A 27,803-nucleotide genomic window follows, 5' to 3' on the forward strand; every position below is an offset into this window, starting at 1 on the left:
TGTGTGTGTGTGTGTGTGAACAGGCCAGATGATGATCTGGGGAACAGATGGAGAATGAGATGGCTAACACATCTCTGTGTGGCTCAGTTAATTTATTCAGACTATCTTCTCTCCAGGCCCTTATGCAAATGAGACGGAATGAGAGAGGATGACAAGCATATAGACAGGCGACACACACCTTATTACACATACAACTCAATTCTCACATAGAAATATATATAATATATACTGTGTATACACACACGCATATCATAGGATATTACTATTTGAAACACAAACACAGCATATTTCCCTTGGGGGTAAGCATGACGATTAGAGCCTATATGATAAGCTGTCCTCTAGTCCCATTGAAGCGAATGGCTCCTCTCTCCATTGTGTTCTGTAATGGGGTAAACCATGAGCTGATCCTGCTAGCTGTAAGTGCTAATACGGCACGCTCATACAGACATCATCACAGCTAAGCCATGCTATCCCTATGCCAAAGGAGAGAGAGAGAGCTCACACACACGCAGGAAAACACAAGAACACACACTCACTCACTCTGCACTGTGGGAGAGCTATTGTACACAGCCTCTGGAAGAGCCAAACAGGTGTGGTTTACTTCTGTGAGTGTGTGTTTTTGTGTGCACTGGGTGTGTGTGTGTGTGTGTGTGTGTGTGTGTGTGTGTATGCACCGTGTGTGTGTGTTTGTATGCACCGTGTGTGTGTGTTTGTATGCACCGTGTGTGTGTTTGTATGCACCGTGTGTGTGTGTGTTTGTGTGCACCGTATGTGTGTGTGTGTGTGTTTGTATGCACCGTGTGTGTGTGTTTGTATGCACCGTGTGTTTGTTTTTGTGTGTGTGTGTGTGCACCATGTGTGTTTGTGTGCACCGTGTATGTGTGTGTGTATGTAGGTATGTGTGCGTGTGTGTGTGTCCTAACCAAAACCCCTAGAGTTGATTGACGCGGCCACGCTAATTAACATAATCCAAAAATCCCCAACAAAATCAGTCTGTTTAAACTAGAAATATCTGCGTCTCAATTCACTGCATCCGCTATGTCCCCCTTCAGCGTCTGCGTTGTTAAGTGGCAAATCTACCCCAGTGTTTGTCAGACCAGAAGACATCCTGAAAATCAGTCTTCTCACAAAAATGGCTGTAACGTCTGAACGGTTTGGGCTACACTCTATGTAAAGATGAGACTCTCACGGACACGATGGTGTTCTCCGTTTTGCTCTACGACCCCCACACTTTTTAGTTAAATAAATCATTGATACCTACAGGGCTCCTAAAATTCTAAATCAAATAGAAAATCATCCATGTTATGACCATGTTAAAACAGGAGTTATGGTTTGATCAGCAGCAGATTTATCATGAAGATGCCATATGTTATTATTCAATTCAAACTATAATAACTAAACAATACGCTCTCTCTCTGTCTGCCCCCCCCCCCTGTTCTCCCTCTTCTCTCTCTCTCTGTCTGCTCCCCCCCCCTGTTCTCCCTCTTCTCTCTCTCTCTGTCTGCCCCCCCCTGTTCTCCCTCTTCTCTCTCTCTCTGTCTGCTCCCCCCCCCTGTTCTCCCTCTTCTCTCTCTCTCTGTCTGCCCCCCCCTGTTCTCCCTCTTCTCTCTCTCTCTGTCTGCCCCCCCTCTGTTCTCCCTCTTCTCTCTCTCTCTCTGTCTGCCCCCCCCTTTGTTCTCCCTCTTCTCTCTCTCTCTGTCTGCCCCCCCTCTGTTCTCCCTCTTCTCTCTCTCTCTGTCTGCTCCCCTCTGTTCTCCCTCTTCTCTCTCTCTCTGTCTGCCCCCCTCTGTTCTCCCTCTTCTCTCTCTCTCTGTCTGCCCCCTCTGTTCTCCCTCTTCTCTCTCTCTCTGTCTGCTCCCCTCTGTTCTCCCTCTTCTCTCTCTCTCTGTCTGCCCCCCCCTGTTCTCCCTCTTCTCTCTCTCTCTGTCTGCCCCCCCCTCTGTTCTCCCTCTTCTCTCTCTCTCTCTGTCTGCCCCCCCCTTTGTTCTCCCTCTTCTCTCTCTCTCTGTCTGCCCCCCCTCTGTTCTCCCTCTTCTCTCTCTCTCTGTCTGCCCCCCCTCTGTTCTCCCTCTTCTCTCTCTCTCTGTCTGCTCCCCTCTGTTCTCCCTCTTCTCTCTCTCTCTGTCTGCTCCCCTCTGTTCTCCCTCTTCTCTCTCTCTCTGTCTGCTCCCCTCTGTTCTCCCTCTTCTCTCTCTCTCTGTCTGCCCCCTCTGTTCTCCCTCTTCTCTCTCTCTCTGTCTGCCCCCCCTTTGTTCTCCCTCTTCTCTCTCTCTCTGTCTGCCCCCCCTCTGTTCTCCCTCTTCTCTCTCTCTCTCTGTCTGCCCCCCTCTGTTCTCCCTCTTCTCTCTGTCTGCCCCCCCCCTCTGTTCTCCCTCTTCTCTCTCCCTCTCTGTCTGCCCCCCCTCTGTTCTCCCTCTTCTCTCTCTCTCTGTCTGCCCCCCTCTGTTCTCCCTCCTCTCTCTCTCTGTCTGCCCCCTCTGTTCTCCCTCCTCTCTCTCTCTGTCTGCCCCCTCTGTTCTCCCTCTTCTCTCTCTCTCTGTCTGCCCCCCTCTGTTCTCCCTCTTCTCTCTCTCTCTGTCTGCCCCCCCCCCTCTGTTCTCCCGCTTCTCTCTCCCTCTCTGTCTGCCCCCCCTGTTCTCCCTCTTCTCTCTCTCTCTGTCTGCCCCCCTCTGTTCTCCCTCTTCTCTCTCTCTCTGTCTGCCCCCCTCTGTTCTCCCTCCTCTCTCTCTCTGTCTGCCCCCCCTCTGTTCTCCCTCTTCTCTCTCTCTCTGTCTGCCCCCCTCTGTTCTCCCTCTTCTCTCTCTCTCTGTCTGCCCCCCCCTCTGTTCTCCCTCTTCTCTCTCTCTCTGTCTGCCCCCCTCTGTTCTCCCTCTTCTCTCTCTCTCTGTCTGCCCCCTTTGTTCTCCCTCTTCTCTCTCTCTCTGTCTGCCCCCCCCCCTCTGTTCTCCCTCTTCTCTCTCTCTTTGCCCCCCCTCTGTTCCCACTCTCTCTCTCTCTGTCTCTCTGTGTCTGTCTCTGTCTCCCCCCTCTTCTCTCCCAACACCCTCTCTCCCTAATCATAACCTTCTCTTATATATTCTCTATCTCCTTTTCTCCGTCTTTGTCTTTGTGTGTCTACCACTCACACACGCTTTCTCTCCAACACTCACACTCACTCACCACTAACATATATATATATATACACACACACACACACACTTGCTTTCACTCTCTCACACACACACTCTTTCTTTTCCCAGAGGTGTCTGTGTCGTCAGTGCTGTGTCTGTCGTCAGTGAGAGAGTTACCAGTCCAGGTGAGGGAGCTGTATGGTCAGGGCTTTGTCCTGGTGGCTGTCCATCCCTTCGTCCACCCCTGTGGCCCCAGGCCCGCACGCATCCAACGCCAGCTACACAGAGCCGTCCTCATCAGAGAGACGCACTGGTACGGAAACACACACACACACAGTCTCACTCACTTCCTTACATACTCACGCACTCTTTCTCACACACACACACACCCCTTCACTCACATACACACACACATAGTCTCTCTCATACACACACACACACACACACACACACACACACACACACACACACACACACACACACACACACACACACACACACACACACACACACACACACACACACACACACACACACACATACACACACATACACACACACACACACATACACATACACATTCAGTACCAGTCAAAAGTTTGGACATACCTACTCATTCCAGGGTTTTTCTTTATTTTGAAAATGTTCTACCTTATAGAATAATAGAAGACATCAAAACTATGAAATAACAAATGGAATCATGTAGTAACCAAAAAAAGTGTTAAACAAATCAAAATATATTTTATATTTGAGATTCTTCAAAGTAGCCACCCTTTGCCTTGATGACTGCTTTGCACTCTCTTGGCATTCTTTCAACCAGCTTCATGATGTAGTCACCTGGAATGCATTTCAATTAACAGGTGTGCTTTGTTAAAAGTTAATTTGTGTAATTTCTGTCATTAATGCATTTGAGCAAATCACTTGTGTTGTGACAAGGTAGGGGTGGTATACAGAAGATAACCCAATTTGGTAACAGACCAAGTCCATATTATGGCAAGAACAGCTCAAATAAGCAAAGAGAAACGACAGTCCATCATTACTTTAAGACATGAAGGTCAGTCAATCAGGAAAATGTCAAGAACTTTGAAAGTTTCTTCAAGTGCAGTTGGAAAAACCATCAAGCGCTATGATGAAACTGGCTCTCATTAGGACCGCCACAGGAAAGGAAAACCCAGAGTTACCTCTGCTGCAGAGGATAAGTTCATTAGAGTTACCAGCCTGAGAAATTGCAGCCCAAATAAATGCTTCACAGAGCTCAAGTAACAGATACATCTCAACATCAACTGTTCAGAAGATACTGTGTGAATAAGGCCTTCATGGTCAAATTGCTGCAAAGAAACCACTACTAAAGGACACCAATAATAAGAAGAGACTTGCTTGGGCCAAGAAACACGAGTAATGGACATTAGACCGGTGGAAATCTGTCCTTTGGTCTGATGAGTCCAAATTTGCAAATTTTGGTTCCAACTGCTGTGTCTTTGTGAGATGCAGAGTAGGTGAACGGAGGATCTCTGCATGTGTGGTTCCCACTGTGAACCATGGAGGACGAGGTGTGATGGTGTGGGGGTGCTTTGCTGGTGACACTGTCAGTGATTTATTTAGAGTTCAAGGCACACTTAACCAGCATGGCTACCACAGCATTCTGCAGCAATACACCATCCCATCTGGTTTGAGCTTAGTGGGACTATCATTTATTTTTCAACAGGACAATGACCCAAACACACCTCCAGGCTGTGTAAGGGCTATTTTACCAAGAAGGAGAGTGATGGAGTGCTGCATTAGATGACCTGGCCTCCACAATCACCTGACCCCAACCCAATTAAGGTGGTTTGGGATGAGTTTGATCGCAGAGTGAAGAAAAAGCAGCCAACAAGTGCTCAGCATATGTGGGAACTCCTTCAAGACTGTTGGAAAAGCATTCCAGGTGAAGCTGGTTGAGATAATGTAAAGCTGTCATCAAGGCAAAGGGTGGCTACTATAAAATATATTTTGATATGTTTAACACTCTTGTTACTACATGATTCCATATGTGTTATTTCATAGTTTTGATGTCTTCACTATTATTCTACAATGTAGAAAATAAGTAAAAATAAAGAAAAACCCTTGAATGAGAAGGTGTGTCCAAACATTTGACTGGCACTTGACATACATACATACATACATACATACATACATACATACATACATACATACATACATACATACACTCCCATTTCCCTCATTCAATAACTGCTACACAGAACATAGAGACACATAGTTAGCTAAGACCTTTCTCACCAGCAGGAGCCTCATCGGAATCCTTTTCTCACCCACAGAATCTGTGAAATGGAAGCAGAATCCTATTCTCTTCCTGGGATTTTTGGGAGAGATCTATTCTCAACCGTGGAATTCTTGAAGCATATGTGTAGAATGGGAAATGTATACAGCATATTTTTCTTTCATACTCCCACACACATATGCTTACACATACAAACATACCCTCCCATCTTTTTCGCTCGCTCGCACACACACTCACACACACACACACACACACACACACACACACACAGAGTTGGGTGCTTGGCTGCTCCTTTGATGCCCCTCCTGTCAAGTGGCACCTGTCACCGTGGAGACGGCTGATTGTATCGTCAGCACCCGCCGGAGGGGAACAATGTGCAAGAGAGGGGAACCATGAGGCCTCTCCTCCTCTCTATCTCTCTCTCCATCTCTCTCTCCTCTCCATCTCTCTCTCCTCTCCATCTCTCCTCTCCATCTCTCTCTCCTCTCCATCTCTCTCTCCTCTCCATCTCTCTCTCCTCTCCATCTCTCTCTCCATCTCTCTCTCCTCTATCTCTCTCTCTCCTCTCCATCTCTCTCTCCTCTCCATCTCTCCTCTCCATCTCTCTCTCCTCTCCATCTCTCTCTCCTCTCCATCTCTCCTCTCCATCTCTCCTCTCCTCTCCATCTCTCTCCTCTCCATATATCCCCTTATCCCTCCTCGTCTAATCCCTCCGTTACCATCATTCCCCTTTCGTTCTCGCTCCTCCTCTTCCATCCCTCTCTCCTCCTCTCCTTTTCTCCTATCACCCAGGAGGCTGTCATCAGAAACCTTAGAAACCAGAGGGACTGTGGTTTTCTGTTTCAAAACTGTCTAAAACATGTTATAGATGCTGCCTGAACATGTTATAGATGCTGCCTGAACATGTTATAGATGCTGTCTGAACATGTTATAGACGCTGTCTGAACATGTTATAGATGTTGCCTGAACATGTTATAGATGCTGTCTGAACATGTTATAGATGCTGCCTGAACATGTTATAGATGCTGCCTGAACATGTTATAGATGCTGCCTGAACATGTTATAGACGCTGTCTGAACATGTTATAGATGCTGCCTGAACATGTTATAGACGCTGTCTGCACATGTTATAGACGCTGTCTGCACATGTTATAGACGCTGTCTGCACATGTTATAGACGCTGTCTGAAGATGCTATAGACGCTGTCTGAAGGTGTTATAGACGCTGTCTGAAGATGCTAAAGACGCTGTTTGCACATGTTATAGACGCTGTCTGAAGATGCTATAGACGCTGTCTGCACATGTTATAGACGCTGTCTGCACATGTTATAGACGCTGTCTGCACATGTTATAGACGCTGTCTGCACATGTTATAGATGCTGTCTGCACATGTTATAGACGCTGTCTGCACATGTTATAGACGCTGTCTGCACATGTTATAGACGCTGTCTGCACATGTTATAGACGCTGTCTGAAGATGTTATAGACGCTGTCTGAAGATGCTATAGATGTGTTATAGACGCTGTCTGCACATGTTATAGACGCTGTCTGAACATGTTATAGACGCTGTCTGAAGATGCTATAGATGTGTTATAGACGCTGTCTGAACATGTTATAGACGCTGTCTGAACATGTTATAGACGCTGTCTGAAGATGCTATAGACGCTGTCTGCACATGTTATAGACGCTGTCTGAAGGTGTTATAGATGCTGTCTGAAGATGCTAAAGACGCTGTCTGCACATGTTATAGACGCTGTCTGAAGATGCTATAGACGCTGTCTGCACATGTTATAGACGCTGTCTGCACATGTTATTGACGCTGTCTGAACATGTTATAGACGCTGTCTGAAGATGCTATAGATGTGTTATAGACACTGTCTGAAGGTGTTATAGACGCTGTCTGAAGATGTTATAGACGCTGTCTGCACATGTTATAGACGCTGTCTAAACATGTTATAGATGCTGTCTGAAGATGCTATAGATGTGTTATAGACGCTGTCTGAACATGTTATAGACGCTGTCTGCACCTGTTATAGACGCTGTCTGAACATGTTATAGATGTGTTATAGACGCTGTCTGCACATGTTATAGACGCTGTCTGTACATGTTATAGACGCTGTCTGAAGATGTTATAGACACTGTCTGAAGGTGTTATAGACGCTGTCTGAAGATGCTAAAGACGCTGTCTGAACATGTTATAGACGCTGTCTGAAGATGCTATAGACGCTGTCTGCACATGTTATAGACGCTGTCTGCACATGATATAGACGCTGTCTGCACATGGTATAGACGCTGTCTGAAGATGTTATAGACGCTGTCTGAAGATGTTATAGACGCTGTCTGAAGATGTTATAGACGCTGTCTGAAGATGTTATAGACACTGTCTGAAGATGTTATAGATGCTGTCTGAAGATGTTATAGACGCTGTCTGAACATCCTATAGATGTGTTATAGACACTGTCTGAACATGTTATAGACGCTGTCTGCACATGTTATAGACGCTGTCTGCACATGTTATAGACGCTGTCTGCACATGTTATAGACGCTGTCTGAAGATGTTATAGACGCTGTCTGAACATCCTATAGATGTCTTATAGACACTGTCTGCACATGTTATAGACGCTGTCTGAACATGTTATAGATGCTGTCTGCACATGTTATAGACGCTGTCTGCACATGTTATAGACGCTGTCTGAACATGTTATAGAGGCTGTCTGAACATGTTATAGACGCTGTCTGAAGATGCTATAGATGTGTTATAGACACTGTCTGAAGATGTTATAGACGCTGTCTGAAGATGTTATAGACGCTGTCTGAACATGTTATAGACGCTGTCTGAAGATGCTATAGATGTGTTATAGACACTGTCTGAAGAGGTTATAGACGCTGTCTGAAAATGTTATAGACGCTGTCTGAAGATGCTATAGATGTGTTATAGACGCTGTCTGAACATGTTATAGACGCTGTCTGCACATGTTATAGACTCTGTCTGAACATGTTATAGACGCTGTCTGCACATGTTATAGACGCTGTCTGAACATGTTATAGACGCTGTCTGAAGATGCTATAGATGTGTTATAGATGCTGTCTGAACATGTTATAGACGCTGTCTGCACATGTTATAGACGCTGTCTGCACATGTTGTAGACGCTGTCTGAAGATGTTATAGACGCTGTCTGAAGATGTTATAGACGCTGTCTGAAGATGTTATAGACGCTGTCTGAAGATGTTATAGACGCTGTCTGCACATGTTATAGACGCTGTCTGCACATGTTATAGACGCTGTCTGAACATGTTATAGATGCTGTATGAAGATGCTATAGATGTGTTATAGACGCTGTCTGAAGATGTTATAGACGCTGTCTGCACATGTTATAGACGCTGTCTGCACGTTATAGACGCTGTCTGCACATGTTATAGACGCTGTCTGCACATGTTATAGACGCTGTCTGCACATGTTATAGACACTGTCTGCACATGTTATAGACGCTGTCTGCACATGTTATAGACGCTGTCTGAACATGTTATAGACGCTGTCTGAACATGTTATAGACGCTGTCTGAAGATGCTATAGATGTGTTATAGACACTGTCTGAAGATGTTATAGACGCTGTCTGAACATGTTATAGACGCTGTCTGCACATGTTATAGACGCTGTCTGCACATGTTATAGACGCTGTCTGAAGATGCTATAGATGTGTTATAGACACTGTCTGAAGAGGTTATATACGCTGTCTGAAAATGTTATAGACGCTGTCTGCACATGTTATAGACGCTGCCTGCACATGTTATAGACGCTGTCTGAAGATGCTATAGATGTGTTATAGACGCTGTCTGAACATGTTATAGACGCTGTCTGCACATGTTATAGACTCTGTCTGAACATGTTATAGACGCTGTCTGCACATGTTATAGACGCTGTCTGAACATGTTATAGACGCTGTCTGAAGATGCTATAGATGTGTTATAGACGCTGTCTGCACATGTTATAGACGCTGTCTGCACATGTTATAGACGCTGTCTGAAGATGTTATAGACGCTGTCTGAAGATGCTATAGATGTGTTCTAGACGCTGTCTGAACATGTTATAGACGCTGTCTGCACATGTTATAGACGCAGTCTGCACATGTTATAGACGCTGTCTGAAGATGTTATAGACGCTGTCTGAAGATGTTATAGACGCTGTCTGAAGATGTTATAGACGCTGTCTGAAGATGTTATAGATGTGTTATAGACGCTGTCTGAAGATGTTATAATTTCCCTGAAGCAGAAGAGATGACTAGGCTCCAGCATACACACATGATGATCCATAGTTATATTCACTCCTTCATCAGTCGTTCATCAGTCTTTCTGCACGTTCGTCAGTCCTTTCTGCACGTTCGTCAGTCCTTTCTGCACGTTCGTCAGTCCTTTCTGCACGTTCATGTGTTTCTTTGAGAAGAAAGTAAGTATGCATCCTAAATGACTCTTCCATACATAGTGCACTACTTTTGACCATAGCCTTATGGACCACTATGAGCCCTGGCCAAAAGTAGTGCACTATATAGGGAATAGGATGCCATTTTGTACGCATTTAAAATAAATGCTGATGTCTTCCTTAATCCCTCTTTCATATCTCTCCAGTTCAGAGAAGACCCAGCTGAAGTGGGCGGGCCGTCGCCTGGAGGCAGATGTGTGTCTGGCGGGTCAACTGGCCCCCGACCCGGATGTCATCCAGAACTACGTGAAGAAGGTCACCATTAGTCCTAAAGCACAGATCTAGGATCAGCTTACTACTCCCACTCAGCTCCACTCTGGGAGGAGTTGCCCATAGGCACAGATCTAGGATCAACAAATTCCTCCCAAATTTGAGCTTAAAGGGACATTACACTCCGGAATTCCTCCCCAAAATCTAACCTAAATATTTGACAGAAAAGAGACTAGGGGAAAGCTCATCCTACTTCCCTTGGATGGCGCTTACCTTCCTCAGCTCCTTCCCCTACTGGTTATGTTCACCTGTATCATTCTTTAGGTCCATGTAGATGGAGTGGAGGAAAGAAAAGGAGAAGTTAGGAGAGGAAGCCACTTTAGACTATTGAGATGCCCCCTAATGTCACTATCAGCTGTGACATCATAATTTAACAACCACAAAAGCCCTCTTAGTATAACAATATAGTTGTGAATTCATTTTATTCTACAGCGACCATGAGAAGTGAACAGGCCTTATTGAGGAGATTTGCATGTGAACAGGCGGAGCACAAAGGGGAGCAGTGATTGGATTGAAATGCACAGGGCTCAGTATAATGTGATATGGTTAGGCAGCATGACATGAATAGGCAATCAGATGGCAGCCTGGCTGCCAGGAATTTGCTGAAAAGAACCACAGACAGGAGCCAATAGGAGAGTGAGGGACAGAGAGACCGGTCTTATCACACTGCAGAGGTGAGCCCTGCTTCCCTATGATACACATACATGCACACACTAAATATGAAGAAGTAAATGTCAAGGAGGTATAATGAACCTTTGGGTGGGAGTGTGTGACACACGCACGCATATATTTTCTATTTTCACCCCAATCTTGACAGACTCAACTGGTGGGCAGTGTCTGTTCAGTGTCTCCCTTATTCATCTGTCTCGCCCCACAAAATGTGTGTGTGTTGATTGTCATTGTGTTGATTGTGATTGGTGGAGGGATGATAATGGGGAAAGAGGTCTCATTATTTTGTGTGGTAGTTAGCATTCTGTGTTCTCTCTGACGAGCCCCACTCAAACTGTCAGCGTTAAAATCAACTGACAATTAACCAGAGGAGCTCCGTGTGAGGGAGAAGGAGAATGACAGACACACACACACTAATGACAGACTCACACACACACATACACACACAGGATAATGACCCACACACACAGTGGATAATTAGGTTCCTTTGTCATTAGAATATTTGATCTTTAGGGACGATTAGGTTGGCTGTTATTTTGCTGAATGTTTTGCAGAATGTCTAGTGTGTAAATGAGCCTCTGTGTTGGTGAGTGTGTAAATGACGTACTGTATGTGAATCAATATACCAAGCATGTCATTCATAGAACAGTACACCAGAGCTAACTGACAATGGCAGCCAAAGGCCCCACTGGCCAGATCTGTAGCTATTAGAATACAGAATGAATCAATAAGGCCCGAGGAGGTGTGGTATATGATCAATATACCACGGCTAAGGGCTGTTCTTAACCACGACGCAACGCAGAGTGCCTGGATACAACCATTAGCCGTGTTATACTGGCCATATACTACAAACCCCCAAGGGTTTATAAACTGGTGACCAATGTAATTAGAACAGTAAAAAGTCTATTTTTGTCATACCCATGGTATACGGTCTAATATATCACGGCTTTCAACCAATCAGCATTCAGGGCAAAAACCACCCAGTTGATAATTATAAATATATCGCGGGTCGATTCTATTTCCTTAGCTGCCCATCAATCCTGTGTGTTGACGTGCCTAACGACAGATCGCTGCATGAAGCTGAATGGATCAATCACATTAGTCGCCTACAGCTCCTGGTCCGTCACGTCACTGTGTGGGGTATTACAGCTCCTGGTCCGTCACATCACGTCACTGTGTGGGGTATTACAGCTCCTGGTCCGTCACATCACGTCACTGTGTGGGGTATTACAGCTCCTGGTCCGTCACGTCACTGTGTGGGGTATTACAGCTCCTGGTCTGTCACGTCACTGTGTGGGGTATTACAGCTCCTGGTCCGTCACGTCACTGTGTGGGGTATTACAGCTCCTGGTCTGTCACGTCACTGTGTGGGGTATTACAGCTCCTGGTCCGTCACGTCACTGTGTGGGGTATTACAGCTCCTGGTCTGTCACGTCACTGTGTGGGGTATTACAGCTCCTGGTCCGTCACGTCACTGTGTGGGGTATTACAGCTCCTGGTCCGTCACGTCACTGTGTGGGGTATTACAGCTCCTGGTCCGTCACGTCACTGTGTGGGGTATTACAGCTCCTGGTCCGTCACGTCACTGTGTGGGGTATTACAGCTCCTGGTCCGTCACGTCACGTCACTGTGTGGGGTATTACAGCTCCTGGTCTGTCACGTCACTGTGTGGGGTATTACAGCTCCTGGTCCGTCACGTCACTGTGTGGGGTATTACAGCTCCTGGTCCGTCACGTCACTGTGTGGGGTATTACAGCTCCTGGTCCGTCACGTCACTGTGTGGGGTATTACAGCTCCTGGTCCGTCACGTCACTGTGTGGGGTATTACAGCTCCTGGTCCGTCACGTCACTGTGTGGGGTATTACAGCGGACTAAACTCCACTCTATGGTCATGGAAGTTTCCACCAATAGAGTGGAGCGGAGACCAGGCTTTATGTAATTTAGCTCTGACTAAATCATTAGCCCAAGTTCAATACTTAAAAAAATATGAATTATGAAACGTCGACCTTATACCTATGTTTGTCCTCTGTAGTAGCATGCCTTTCTTTGTTTGCTGAAATCCACACTTTTTCAATAAATGTTAATCAAATACAACCACCGACTGTTTCCTTTGTTGAGATTCAATTGGCACATCTTAGAGCAACATCTTAGAGCAACATCTTAGAGCAACATCTTAGAGCAACATTTTAGAGCAACATCTTAGAGCAACATCTTAGAGCAACATCTTAGAGCAACATCTTAGAGCAACATCTTAGAGCAACATCTTAGAGCAACATCTTAGAGCAACATCTTAGAGCAACATCTTAGAGCAACAGCAACGGTGGTTGTATTTGGTTAACTTTTTTTGAAAAGGTATTTGTCACAGTAAAGGAAGTTAAAATCCTCCCCTGTTGAACAGATCAAATTCATCTTTCAGAAATGTCTCCTATATCCACCGTTTCCATTACACATGTCGCAATTATTTCTTTTGCGACATTGCTTTTGTCTAATAAACCTGGGTCAATGGAAACCTGCCTACGGGGGGTGTGTGTGTGTGTGTGTGTGTGTGTGTGTGTGTGTGTGTGTGTGTGTGTGTGTGTGTGTGTGTGTCCAGATCCAGGATGCAGCGGAGCAGGGTGTTCTGTTTGTGGGCTTCCTGCAGCAGCCTGGTGGGGGACCTTGTTTCCTGGGGAACATGGACCCTGAAGACCTGTCCTCTCTGCACTCCAGCCCCTCCCCCATACGCAGACACCCCGCCAGTACCACTGTCAGTACCACGGCCAGCCCCTCAGAACCCACTATACCAGACCTCATCTCTACAGAGTCTACGGAACCCCACCAGAATCTCTTAGAACCAGAACACGACCGGAACACAGGAGTGAAAACACCAGAATACAAGTCGGTAGAACTCAGAACAATTGAACAGAATCCTACAGATACCAGTCAGGTGGAGCTGGACTGGAGCTCAACAGAACTGGTAGAGAACACGCAGGACTGTTCTGAAGTAGAATCAACAGACAGGGAACACAATCACAGTCCAGTCAGAATACCCTCAATAGAGGATCAACCAAACCATAGTCCAGATGAAGCAGCAGACCCACCAGAGAGACTGCAGAGTCCCAGCCCTATAGATCCAGCCTGTGACCATCACAACCATGTCCCAACTGAACTCAGTAGCGACCAGGATCAACTACAGTCCTGCAGCCCAATAGATCCAGCCTGTGACCATCACAACCATGTCCCAACTGAACTCAGTAGCGACCAGGATCAACTACAGTCCTGCAGCCCAATAGATCCAGCCTGTGACCATCACAACCATGTCCCAACTGAACTCAGTAGCGACCAGGATCAACTACAGTCCTGCAGCCCTATAGATCCAGCCTGTGACCATCACAACCATGTCCCAACTGAACTCAGTAGCGACCAGGATCAACTACAGTCCTGCAGCCCTATAGATCCAGCCTGTGACCATCACAACCATGTCCCAACTGAACTCAGTAGCGACCAGGATCAACTACAGTCCTGCAGCCCTATAGATCCAGCCTGTGACCATCACAACCATGTCCCAACTGAACTCAGTAGCGACCAGGATCAACTACAGTCCTGCAACCCAATAGAGCCCACATGTATAGAGAGACAACAGAATGAAAGCCAAGTAGACTTCATCAGGACTCTACTACCAAACTTCAGCCCAGCAGAGTTAACACATGGACTTGGTGGTCCAGATGCAGACAGACGGCACCAGGGAGACAGACAGAGTCCAAGCCCTGAGACACAGAACCAGAGACAGATACCAAAACAGGACCATGGCACAGACAACCTGGTCCGGTCACCAGAACTAGACAACGGCGACCGCGGGTCGGAATCCTGGACTGAGAGGGAGTGCAACCATGGAAACAGGGGTACGGGGGGTGACCTGGATAAGTATCAGAGAAGCAGCAGAGTCCCGCCCCACAACAACAACAATCACATTCGGGTCAAGAGTCCAGACAGAGATAAGAGGGCTGTGGGGTCTCCACCAGCACAGAGCAGTGAGTGTGGGATCTACTACTGTTACGACTGCATTACTGACAGGCTGCTGGTGTGAGATGATGCTGACAGATAGGGCAGCTCTGCTTCTGGCTCCTCAGAAACGTTGATATAGCATTGCCATGAGTTGAAGTTTATACTGAATATTGCAATGTTGATTAATTTCAGTCGTGTACTTCCTGGCAAAAAAATATAAACAAATTATATGTGCCTCTCTTTCTCTTTGTGTGTGTTCGTGCGCGTGTAGGAGGGCAGCTGTTTGCCCTGTACAACCACACAGGGGAGCTGTCCAGCTCTCTGAGGTCTTACTCCCTTAGGGTTCCACTGGGGCTGCAGAGAGAGGCGGGGCTAGTGACAGAGGTCGATGCCCACTGGCTAGATCACATGACCCAGCATTTCATCAGTGGAGCTCGCCTCATCGACGGTTTCTTTCACCTTGGAGACGACAATGGTGACGTGTTATAGTAGCCTGAGTGTCAGTCTGTTTGTGCTGTCATGGCAACTCATTGTCACTCTTTGGCATGCCAAACACTCTGTTCTCCTCAAGCTCATTAATGGTAGCATGTTGATATTTGAAGATTGCTAAGAGGCCAGACTGACTTGTCAATGAGCACTGGAGTTGTCAAGAGCACAAACAGATCTGGGACAAGGCCAGTGATGTAGTAGTGTTTAAAGAAATGGAGCTGGCACACTCATAACTTCACCATGTACCTTTATTCACAAACAAACGTTTCCATCCTGCAAGGATCTTCATCACGTCATCAGGTTATAGTGTTTACCATGTCAATATACTGAAAACGTTTTGAATTTAGGGGAAAATGTTAAAGGCCTACTTGGAAAGTGTGTAGGCTCAGCCTTATCCATGTTCCTTCACCCATGATGCATAGAACTACATGCAAAGACAAGATTCGATCAACTCTGTCTCTTCCAAATCTGTGGAAGAGCTTCAACTGTAACAGAATAAGTTGGGCTTCCCTTTCTCTCTCTGTCTTTCTCTCTCAATTCAATTCCATTTAAGGGCTTTATTGGCATGGGAAACATATGTTAACATTGCCAAAGCAAGTGTCTCTGTCTCAATCTCTCTCTGTCTCTCTCTCTCTCTGTGTGTATGTGTGTGTGTGTCTCTCTCTCTCTCTCTCTCTCTCTCTGTCTCTCTCTCTCTGTGTCTCTCTCTCTCTGTGTCTCTGTCTCTTTCTCTCTCTGTGTCTCTCTCTCTTTCTCTCTCTCTCTCGTGTCTCTGTGTGTCTCTCTGTCTCTCTCTCTCTCTCTCTGTCTGTCTGTCTGTCTGTCTGTCTCTCTCTCTCTCTCTCTCTCTCTCTCTCTCTCTCTCTCTCTCTCTCTCTCTCTCTTTCAGACAGCGGGGTCTTCTCTGTGGACATTGTGTTCATCTTTCAGAGCTCCTCAGAAGAAACCCCACCCACTTCATACGACGCCATCGTGGTGGAGCAGTGGACCATTGTCGATGTTAGTGTGTGTGTGTGTGTGTGTGTGTGTGTGTGTGTGTGTGTGTGTGTGTGTGGGGGTGTGTGTGTGTCCGTTCATTGTCGACGTGTGTGTAACACTCTTTTTGTCCTCTCCAGGGTGTAGTGGTAAGGACTGACTACATTCCCTTGCTCCAGTCTCTGGCTCCCTATGGCTGGAGACTGATGTGTGTTCTGCCTACTCCCATCGTTAAGACCAACAGGTACTGTCCCAACCCACCAGTCAGGAACACTAGGCACTATACCAGCCTAGTACGGACTAATACTTACAGTATTTCTCTAAACCAGAGATGGGCAACTGGTGGTCCGCCCCCTTTTTGAAGGCCCTTCGATCAATTTCCAACCCCCAAAAAATATATATATATTTTATTTTTATTTTAGGAACTCAGTCGGAGTCTCAACTTAGTTTTGCTAGTTAGAATAGTAGAATAAACAAGGTGCAAGTTAGAAATGCGTTTGTGCATGAGCAGTTTTTCTCTTATGTCAGTCACTGATAGTAAGTCAATTAGCCCATGTCAGCAATTGTTTTTAGATTGTTAAGTAAGTTTAGTGGCCATCTATCTAAACTTGTTATCCTGGTTGAATTACTGTCCGGGGGGCCTCCATTGACTTTGTCTGTCAGTCTCACTCAGATATCATATCAAAAACTACAAGCATTTGCCTCCACCCTATGGGAAAATGTGTGGAATTGTAAAACAGCTAATTTCCCTTTCCGCCACATGGCAAGTGAGTAGAATTGCATAAAATGAGTTATAAAAGTGCAAAATCTTCTCTCCGCTCCATGGCAAAATTTGTAGAATTGCACGAAATGATCTACATTTCGCTTTTCTGTCAAAGAGGAGGGCCACTAAAAGGGGGGGGGGGGTATGGATTTGGGTATGCAGACACGTGAGCAATTGCGTTCCGATTTTTGGTGTCCCCCACCCCCATCAAAGTTGCCCTTCCCTGCTCTAAACCATACTCAACATTGAAACACTGCACATCATTTGGAACACAATTACCTTTCACATTTTCTGTCACATTACAGACCCGGTAAAAGTAAAAGACCCAGAATAAGACGAAAAGTTTTTACAAGATGTGAAGCCAGTACTGATGTGATTCACATGGTATTAATAGCACTGTTCTTTCCTCAGTGATGGCAGCTTGTCCACTAAGCAGATCCTCTTCCTCCAGAGACCTACCCTGCAACGCAAAAGGAAAGACTTCAAGGTTCCTCACCATCCTTTTTCCTGAATTCTCTCTCCCTCTCTCTCTCTTTCACTCTCTCTCTCTCTTTCACTCTCAATTCAATTTCAATTCAATTCAAAGGGCTTTATTGGCATGGGAAACATGTTTACATTGGCAAAGGAAGTGAAATAGATAATAAACAAAAGTGAAATAAACAATAAAAATGTAACAGTAAACATTACGCTCACAAAAGTTCCAAAAGAATAAAGACATTTCAAATGTCATATTATGTGCAAATAGTTAAAGTACAAAAGGGAAAATAAATAAACAAAAATATGGGTTGTATTTACAATGGTGTTTGTTCTTCACTGGTTGCCCTTTTCTTGTGGCAACAGGTCACAAATCTTGATGCTGTGATGGCACACTGTGGTATTTCACCCAGTAGATATGGGAGTTTATCAAAATTGGTTTTGTTTTTGAATTCTTTGTGTATCTGTGTAATCTGAGGAAAATATGTCTCTAATATGGTCATACATTTGGCAGGAGGTTAGGAAGTGCAGCTCAGTTTCCTTCTCATTTTGTGGGCAGTATGTTCATAGCCTGTCTTCTCTTGAGAGTCAGGTCTGCCTACGGTGGCCTTTCTCAATAGCAAGGCTATGCTCATTGAGTCTGTACATGGTAAAATATTTCCTTAATTTTGGGTTAGTCACAGTGGTCAGGTATTCTGCCACTGTGTACTCTCTGTTTAGGGCCAAATAGCATTCTAGTTTGCTCTGTTTTTTTTTTGTTAATTCATTCCAATGCGTCAAGTAATTATCTTTTTGTTTTCTCATGACTTGGTTGGGTCTAATTGTGTTGCTGTCCTGGGGCTCTGTGGGGTCTGTTTGTGTTTGCGAACAGAGCCCCAGGACCAGCTTGCTTAGGGGACTCTTCTCCAGGTTCATCTCTGTGTAGGTGATGGCTTTGTTATGGAAGGTTTGTGAATCGCTTCTTATAGAATTTAACTGCTCTTTTCTGCATTTTGATAATTAATGGGTATCGGCCTAATTCTGCTCTCTATGCATTATTTGGTGTTTTACGTTGTACACAGAGGATATTTTTGCAGAATTCTACATGCAGTCTCAATTTGGTGTGTCCCCCATTTTGTGAATTCTTGTTCGGTGAGCTGACTCCAGACTTCACAACCATAAAGGGCAATGGGTTCTATAACTAATTTAAGTATTTTTTGCCAGATCCTAATTGGCATGTCGAATGTTGTCCTGAGTGGCGTAGTGGTCTAAGACACTGCATCTCAGTGCAAGAGGCATCACTGCAGTACCTGGTTCGAATCCAGGCTGCCTCACATCCGGCCGTGATTAGGAGTCCCGTAGGACGGTGCACAATTGGCCAAGCGTCGTCCGGGTTTGGCCTGGGTAGGCCGTCATTGTAAATAAGAATTTGTTCTTAACTGACTTGCCTAGTTAAATAAAGGTTACACATTCCTTTTGATGGCATAGAAGGCCCTTCTTGCCTTGTCTCTTAGATTGTTCAGATTTGTGGAAGTTACCTGTGGCGTTGATGTTTAGGCCAAGGTATGTCAAGTTTTTTGTGGGCTCTAGGGCAACGGTGTATAGATTGAATTTGTATTTGTGGTCCTGGCAACTGGACCTTTTTTGGAACACTATTATTTTTGCCTTACTGAGATTTACTGTCCGGTCCCAGGTCTGACAGAATCTGTGCAGAAGATCTAGGTGCTGCTGTAGGCCCTCCTTAGTTGGGGACAGAAGCACCAGATAATCAGTAGACATTTGACTTCGGATTCTAGCAGGGTGAGGCCGGGTGCTACAGACTGTTCTAGTGCCCAAGCCAATTCATTGATATACACTACAGTTCAAAAGTTTGGGGTCACTTAGAAATGTCCTTGTTTTTGAAAGAAAATCACATTTTTTGCCCATTAAAATAACATCAAATTGATCAGAAATACAGTATAGAAATTGTTCATGTTGTAAATGACTATTGTTGCTGGAAACAGCAGATTTTTTTATGGAATATCTACATAGGCGTACAGAGGCCCATTATCAGCAACCATCACTCCTGTGTTCCAATGGCACGTTGTGTTAGCTAATCCAAGTTTATCATTTTAAAAGGCTAATTGATCATTAGAAAACCCTTTTGCAATTATGTTAGCACAGCTGAAAACTGTCGTGCTGATTTTAAAGAAGCAATAGAACTGGCCTTCTTTAGACTAGTTGAGTATCTGGACCATCAGCATTTGTGGGTTCGATTACAGGCTCAAAATGTCCAGCAACAAAGACCTTTCTTCTGAAACTCGTTAGTCTATTCTTGTTCTGAGAAATGAAGTCTATTCCATGCGAGAAATTGTCAAGAAACTGAAGATTTCGTACAACTCTGTGTACTACTCCCTTCACAGAACAGCGCAAACTGGCTCTAACCAGAATAGAAAGAGGAGTGGGAGGCCCCGGTGCACAACTGAGCAAAGAGGACAAGTACATTAGAGTGTCTAGTTTGAGAAACAGACGCTTCACAAGTCCTCAACTGGCAGCTTCATTAAATAGTACCCTCAAAAACACCAGTCTCAACGTCAACAGTGAAGAGGCCACTCTGGGATGCTGGCCTTCTAAGCAGAGTTGCAAAGAAAAAGTCATATCTCAGACTGGCCAATAAAAAGAAAAGATTAAGATGGGAAAAAGAACAGACACTGGACAGAGGAAGTCTGCCTAGAAGGCCAGCATCCTGGAGTCACCTCTTCACTGTTGACGTTGAGACTGGACAGAGGAACTCTGCCTAGAAGGCCAGCATCCTGGAGTCGCCTCTTCACTGTTGACGTTGAGACTGGACAGAGGAACTCTGCCTCGAAGGCCAGCATCCTGGAGTCGCCTCTTCACTGTTGATGTTGAGACTGGTGTTAGTTTAGTGTTTTCCAATTTTCCCAGAAATGTTTTGAGTCTATGGATTCTTCAATTACATTGAGCTGATTTCTGACGTGCTGTTCCTTCTTTTTCCGTACTGCATTTCTGTATTGTTTTAGTGAATCGCCATAGTAAAGGCGTAGGCTCAGGTTTTCTGGGTCTGTGTGTTTTTGGTTGGATAGGTTCCTCAATTTCTTTCTTAGGTTTTTGCATTTTTCATCAAACCATTTGTCGTTGTTGTTCATTTTCTTAGGTTTTCTGCTCAACATTTTTAGATTCGATAGGGAAGCTGAGAAGTCAAATATAGTGTTTAGGTTTTCTACTGCCAAGTTTACACCTTCACTATTACAGTGAAACGTTTTGTCCAGGAAGTTGTCTAGAAGGGAGTGAATTTGTTGTTGCTTAATTATTTTGGGGTAGGGTTCCACACTACTTTCCTTCCATCTGTAGCATTTCTTAATATTATTCAGTTCCTTTTGGCTTTGATGCCTCATGATTGAGTATTGCTCTGTTCAAGTAGTGTGATTTTGCAGTGATCAGATAGGGTTGTCAGTGGACTGACTGAATGCTCTGAGAGACTCTGGGTTGAGGTCAGTGATAAAGTAGTCTACAGTACTACTGTCAAGAGATGAGCTATAGGTGTACCAACTGTAGGAGTCCCCTCAAACCCTACCATTGACTATGTACATACCCAGCGTGCGAAAGAGCTGAAGAGGTTGTGACCCGTTTTTGTTGGTTATGTTATCGTAGTTGTGCCTAGGGGGGCATATGGGGGAGGGAATGCTGTCACCTCCAGGTAGGTGTTTGTCCCCCTGTGTGCTGAGAGTGTCAGGTTCTTGTCCAGTTCTGGCGTTTAGGTCGCCACAGACTAGTACATGTCCCAGGGCCTGGAAATGATTGATTTCCCCCTCCAGGATGGAGAAGCTGTCTTCATTAAAGTATGGGGATTCTAGTGGGGGGATATAGGTAGGATATTTTTCTCTGAGATTATTTCCTTTTGAATTTCTAACCAAATGTAAAATGTTCCTGTTTTGATGAATTTAATAGAGTGAGTTAGGTTTGCTCTATACCAAATTAGCATACCCCCTGAGTCCCTTCCCTGTTTTACTCCTGGTAGTTTGGTGGATAGGACTACCAGCTGAGATAGTGAAGGCGTTGTGTTTCATAGTGTCTAATGTGTGGTTTGGCCTCAGACCAGTAAGTGTGAGCAGAGCCTGCTAAGCATCTGGTACATGCCATTGGCTTGGGCCAGTGTAAGAATGGGGGTTGGGCCTGTTTGCCTGCTCACGGCCTGGGCGTATGTGTGACTTTCATGTTGAGGCCCTCTTTGTGGGAGTGGGGGGGCATGGGGTGGGCTGGAGGGGCAATGGTCTGATCTGACCTATATGGGGTGTGGGCATGGTTGGTTTGGGGGGATATTGATTGGTGGGGGTGTGGATGTGGCTGGTGGTGCTGTGGTCTGAATGTGGGTCCTCTCGGCGTGGATCCTCTGTGTAGGTCTGGGGGGGTCCCTCAGGTCTGGAAGAGTGTCTCGCAGGTCTGAGCGGGGTGTCTGTTGATCTGTTGCTCCTGTGTGAGGTATTGGGGCTGCGGTTGATGGCGATGTCCTTTAGGGTCCTGGCGAAGGTGGGCACTGCTGTCTTGTATAGGTGAACATGGTCATAAAGTCCAGGGTGGAGTGGTGGGCCAGGTAAGCATTTGGTTTTGAGGCACAGTAACTGGAAATACTTGCGTTTACCCGCTGTATGGTAGCAGGGTGGAGATAACCACTTGTGTGTTGGGGAAAGTAGAAGAAGCTTTTTCAATCACTCCCTTGAGAGCTGTGGCCACCCTTTCCTGCTGTGCTCTCAGGTGGTCTGTGCCTGTGTGTATTATTATGTGGCTAGGTGACCCTAGTTGGTCCTCAGACAGAAGGTCTGTCATTCTGCCCCTGAACAAGGCAGTTAACCCACTGTTCCTAGGCCATCTGTTCCGAACCTAGTTAAATTTAAAAAAGGGTGGCTGACGAGGGGTGTTCAGAGGGAGTGGGTTCCCCTGAGCTTGGGGTTCTTCATTTGTCTGTCCTGCTGTGGTTTTGAGGCTATGGTCTGGGGTGGACTGTTCTGCTGTGGTGTCAAGTCTTTGGTCAGGATCAGAGGTGGGCTGCTGTTCTGGCTTCTCTGCGGGGGTGGCCAGCTCTCTAATGGGTTGTTCTGTCACATGTCATCTTTCCCACCTTCTCCTCTAGTGCGCTGTTCTTCTCCTGCTCTGCTCTCATCTTCTCCTGCCGCTGGGCCTCCTTCTTCCACTCCTGCTTTTTCTCCTGTTGAAATTGTCTCACCACAGTCCAGAGTGCAGACATATCTCTCTCCCCCTCCAGCTCTCCGGGTCTGGTTGAGGTGGTGGTGTTGTGCTGGACTGTTGTCTGGGTCTGTGCTGACTGGAGTGTGTTCACCTGCTGTTCCAGCTCCACATGCCTTACCTCCAGCTGGGTGAATTCATCCTTCATTTCAGTGAGGGAGTAGTGTTGTTCGTCTGTGAGGTTGTTTAATGAAGAGGTCTGGTCTGACACGCTCGGGGTGAGGGTATCATTCTCAAGAGAGAGCTTCTCCTGCTGTGCTCCCTGTTTGATTATGTGAAAGTCCAGAGGAAACTGTTTGGGGTTGCCCTGTACCAATACTGTTCCAGACTTGTACAAGTTGACATTAGGTGACTCAGAGTCCTTGTTGTGTAGTATCCTGAGTTTCCACCCATCGCTAATCCCCCCCCCCCCCTCTTAACAGAGAGGTAGTGTGTTAATATAGCACTGCGCCATGCCAGGAGATGGTCCTAGTGGAAGATTAAGTTGCTTATGTTCCCATTTTTATACCAGTCAGCAAAAAGTGTCTCTTGATTTTCAATAAGGAGCTTATTTTTGTACTCTTTCCGTGCCTTCTCATTTTTTACATCCAGGGGGTACTGTATTGTAATGACCTCTGTACAGGGGGAGGGGGTTTCAAAGGCCTCTGCATTTGGGTGGGGGAGGCTGTGAGTGAAAACAATGTCCTGAGCAAATTGGCTTTTTACCAAATTACCGTACGACTGCTGCTGGGCCTCCTTCTTCCACTCCTGATCTTTCACCTGTTGAAGTTGTCTCACCACAGTCCAGAGTGCAGACACTCTCCTGACATTGTTAGGTTCAAGGGCTTTGACACGTCTCACTTCACACCTCAGTGCTAATTGAAGTTGCAGTCAGATATGTTCTTTCCTAGCAAGCTTGGTAGCCTTAATTTAGCATTCAGTCCTTAGAAAGTCAAATATATTATTGTAATTGTATTTTTCTTGTTGGCTTTAAAAGTAGCTTCAGACTAAACATTACTAAACATTACTCACTCTGATTTCTGTTGTGCTTCTTTTGCAGGTCGTTGGTTTGCCAGAGCATTTGCTGTATAGTCCTTGCGAATAAGAATCTTTTATAGTAGGAATCCTTCCGGTAATTTAGTCCAAAATCAGGTTGTAGGTTCGGGGTTTTGATTTGGAGTAATGGTTGTGTTGTGGAGGGTAGTATCCTGTGTATGTCCTTGTAGAAAAATCCAAGTTTATCTAACTCTAAATCTATATTTTTTGTGAAAACATGCTGAAAAATGCAGGAGCTCATCTGCTTATTCGCTCTCTCTCTCTCTCCTCCCTCTCAATTTAATTCAATTCAAGGGGCTTTATTGGTATGGGAAATATATGTTTACATTGCCAAAGCAAAGCAAGTGAAAAAGATAAACAAAAGTGAAATAAACTATCAAAAATGAACAGGAAACATTACACTCACAAAAGTTCCAAAGGAATAGAGACATTTCAAATATCATTATGTCTATATACAGTGTTGTAATGATGTGCAAATAGTTAAAGTACAAAAGGGAAAATAAAAAAACACAAGTATAGGTTGTATTTACAATGGTGTTTGTTCTTCACTGGTTGCCCTTTTTCTCTCACTCACTCACACACTCACACACAACCTATAGAATGCTGTGTCACAGTTGGTGTCACTTCTAAATATAGCGGTAGATAAGCCAGCTGATATAGGTCTACTCTGGTACTGTTAACGCTCAGAGGGACAGTTATATTGTCTAATAATAGGCATTTCTTAGTACATTACAGTCCAAAGGAGATTTGATCAATTATTTGCGGTTAACTGTCCAAGAGAGAAGCATTACCGAGATAGATTTTGTAGTGTTTTTGTCAGGTGTCTGAAGACCGAGTTTAAAGAAAGAAAAAAAGTATCTCTTTAAAATGTCTCTTTCAGAAGTTGAACCTCAGGGGTCGGAACAAGGCGAAGAAAAACTCTGCCGGAGAAATGCTGAAAGAGGAGAGAAAGAACATGTCCCCAGTGATGGAGAGAGGGATGGATGAACAGAAGAAAAACACGGAAGAGGAGGAGAGCGAGGCGAGAAGAAACTGGGACAACAACAGAAATGAGAAAGGGAGAACCGTAGAGAGAGGAGGACTCAAGAGAGAAGAGGAGGAGAGAGAGTGTGAGACAGAATCTCAAGAAGACTTCCCCCAGGGTACAGAGGGTGTGGCCACAGACCTCAACCAGGAAGTAGAGTGGGAGAATGGCAAAGTCCCATTGGCCAGACAGGAGAAGGCTGTTAGATTTGTGTATGTCAATCAGAAGAATGATGAAGTGAAGTCAGAGAAGATCACACAGCAGCTGAGTGAAAGAGCGCTGTTTTCTGGAGTATGTTAATTAAGAACTGACAGATAGAATCTGTGCACAATAAAGTGTCAGAGGAGGAGTGCTGGGGTGTATTCATTATGGCGATTCTGTTGCTAAACATTTTGCAAACAGAAATTGTTTGCTCCAAACGGAAAACGTTTTGCAACGGAAACAAGTTTCTATTGGACAAAATCAGGTAGGTCCCTCCCCATTTCATTCCACTTCCTCGGTTTGCTTCCGTTTGGTTCTTAAACGGTTTCCGTTAAAGGACGTAATGAATGCCCCCATGATCTAGGTTCAGTTCTATCTCCTAAATCATAATGAATAAGCAGGGGTAACTGATTCTAGATCAGCACTCCTACTGTGAGACGCTTTGTGAATACAGGCCCTGACCTGGGTTCAAATAGTATTTGAGTTTGCATGGTGCCTTGCCTGGATGGAACCAATGGAATATTTCCAAACCCAGCCCACATGACACTCTAGGCAGGCTTGCAGAAATTTTAAGATTTCAAATTATTTAGTCCCAGGACTGGAATTAATAAATATACAGTATGACAGAAGATGAAGAACTATGTGTATATTCTAAGAACAAGTAGCTCATCAATGGAAACCAAGGAACTTACCAGAATGGTGATTTAGTTCAAAGCCTTTATATTCCTGGTATTGTCATATATATAGATTTCCATATGGTTCTGTGTATGTTCATATGGACTGCTTCCAACATGTAATGGCTTCAATCAGCCTTCAAGGCACACATTTGACCTGTTGCCTCAGATGTTGTCATGTGGAGTAGGGTGAAGTTGCCCCTAGACTCTGATTTTGGGTCAGTTTAACATTTCCTCCACCAATGGTTAAGGTTAGGATTGGGGCAGGGAAGCTGATCCTAGATCTGTACCTATGGGAAACTTCACCCCAGAGTGTTGTAATGTACTAGCCTATTAGGCATTAATATATGGACATGCATTTGTACAGTTGTTATGCATCTGCTTTTGGCTAGTGTCATTGGTTCATGTAATGGCCAATGAGAATGCGCACATAATGTAGGTCAGGATTTTGAGGTAAGAGCTTTAATTGCCATGGTAACATCAATGTTTTTCTCCTACCTATGGATCACTGTATCAAAGAATACTGTACATTTGAGTAGATACTCTATTTAACCCATTATAGTCAAGGTCTATGGCCCTGAGTGAGTACTTAATCTGCATATCATGATTGGTTCCACTGCATAGCTTTCACCTATCATGTGTCAGGTCAGTGATTATACTTTACGGAAGGGATTTACGGAGTACGTTTTAGGAATATTTGTACGCCACCATAGTCCCCTTTCTGCTCTGGAAGTGTGTTGTGTGAGTGGTGTGGTTAGCAAGTCTTTGGTAGTATCCCAAATGGAAACATATTCCCATTCAGGGCTGGTAAAAAGCAGTACACTATGTAGGGAATAGGGTGCTATTTGGGATTTAACCTCCTGACAGACAAACAGGAGGAATAAACAGTTCTCAAAACAATATGTGGATTCCATTTTCTTTTATTTCACCCTGTATTCCAATGATACTGCTGTCTGTGTTATCCACTCAGTCTCCCCACCTCTGAGGAGCAAAAACTCAGAAAAATGTGTTAATCATCACAGCAAAATGAGAATCTCACAACAATCTCAGAGAGAGACGTCATGCTATGGACCAATCAGGCACCACCTAGAGGTTCCATTACAGTGCACCGTGGGAGATCCCCTCTGCCCCTGTACGCAAACTCATTTGTGCATGTGAGACGTGTGTGATTTCAGGCCTGTATGAGTGTGTGATTGAAGTCGTGATGTGTGTGCAAGTCAACGGAAGAGAGGGGATAAGGGGACATTTTCCAGGATGTGTGGGAGATATGTTTTAAGGTCTACATAGTTTTCGCTTTCTATAAATACTATTGCTGGTGTGATCTCTCTAGCCCCTTTATACCTGGTGCTAACAATGTGTCCTGATATTGTCCACATTCTGATTGTCCCTGATAGTGATTGGATTCTTGATTTGCTCCCGAGTGGCGCAAGGCACTGCATCTCAGTGCAAGAGGCGCCACTACAGTCCCTGGTTCGAATCCAGGCTGTATCACATCCGGCCGTAAATGGGGTCCCATAGGGTGGCGCACAATTGGCCCGGCGTCGTCCGGGTTTGGCCGGAGTAGGCCGTCATTCTAAATAAGAATTTGTTCTTACCTGACTTGCCTAGTTAAATAAAATAAACAAAATCGGATCACACAAAAAACATGTTAATGCGAGGTGTAACCAGTGCTATGAATAACTTTGAGAGAGGCCATCTGCAAGATTAAAACCTGGCACCTTCTGGTTTCTTTTATTTGACTCTCACCTGTAATCTCCACCCACTGAGCTTTCATTCAACCAATCAAATCGTCCCCGAATACCTCCGAAGGTGGTCAGGAAGATCTGATCACAATCAGATCTGCTTTAGCCGACATCTGCTTAGCGGTTGTTTTGACATGTTAGAGCTGTCAAATCCACAAGTGGCTCCTGGCATGTCTAAAGCAGACACATTAAGAGAAATCCCATGCAGCCTTTCGAACACTGGAATGTGAGATGTAATCTACACCTCGATTAGGCTGGTAAAAATCATCACTATTTTGTTAAAGCGTCATTTCTATATAGCCTACACTTGCTCATTCTGAATTTCTAACGCATGTGGGGGGTGGCTTCATGACAATGATCAAGAGCTGCTGCTCACCGATTTTTACAGCTCCAACGCTTGAGCTGACAATGTAGGCCTTG

General features: G+C 45.1%; 3 protein-coding genes across 3 annotated transcripts; all 3 read left to right on the forward strand.

The window, feature by feature from the left end:
- Window positions 1–3,203: 3,203 nt before the first annotated feature.
- On the forward strand, window positions 3,204–13,314 carry LOC145850461 (uncharacterized). The gene is made up of 2 exons (XM_082961279.1): window positions 3,204–3,423; window positions 10,010–13,314. The coding sequence occupies exon 2, from the start codon at window positions 11,723–11,725 to the stop codon at window positions 12,797–12,799; it is 1,077 nt and encodes a 358-aa protein (XP_082817405.1). The 5' UTR covers window positions 3,204–3,423; window positions 10,010–11,722; the 3' UTR covers window positions 12,800–13,314.
- Window positions 13,315–13,399: 85 nt separating this feature from the next.
- On the forward strand, window positions 13,400–15,867 carry LOC145860406 (uncharacterized). The gene is made up of 2 exons (XM_082961280.1): window positions 13,400–14,812; window positions 15,058–15,867. The coding sequence occupies exons 1-2, from the start codon at window positions 13,477–13,479 to the stop codon at window positions 15,273–15,275; spliced, it is 1,554 nt and encodes a 517-aa protein (XP_082817406.1). The 5' UTR covers window positions 13,400–13,476; the 3' UTR covers window positions 15,276–15,867.
- A 218-nt stretch (window positions 15,868–16,085) lies between these two features.
- LOC106570535 (uncharacterized) lies at window positions 16,086–26,533 on the forward strand. Its single transcript, XM_045693708.2, has 4 exons — window positions 16,086–16,274; window positions 16,391–16,494; window positions 17,425–17,500; window positions 24,623–26,533. The coding sequence occupies exons 2-4, from the start codon at window positions 16,457–16,459 to the stop codon at window positions 25,064–25,066; spliced, it is 558 nt and encodes a 185-aa protein (XP_045549664.2). The 5' UTR covers window positions 16,086–16,274; window positions 16,391–16,456; the 3' UTR covers window positions 25,067–26,533.
- Window positions 26,534–27,803: the final 1,270 nt, after the last annotated feature.

Source organism: Salmo salar, chromosome 14, assembly GCF_965601325.2.
Source record: "Salmo salar chromosome 14, fSalSal1, whole genome shotgun sequence".
Lineage (NCBI taxonomy): Eukaryota > Metazoa > Chordata > Actinopteri > Salmoniformes > Salmonidae > Salmo > Salmo salar.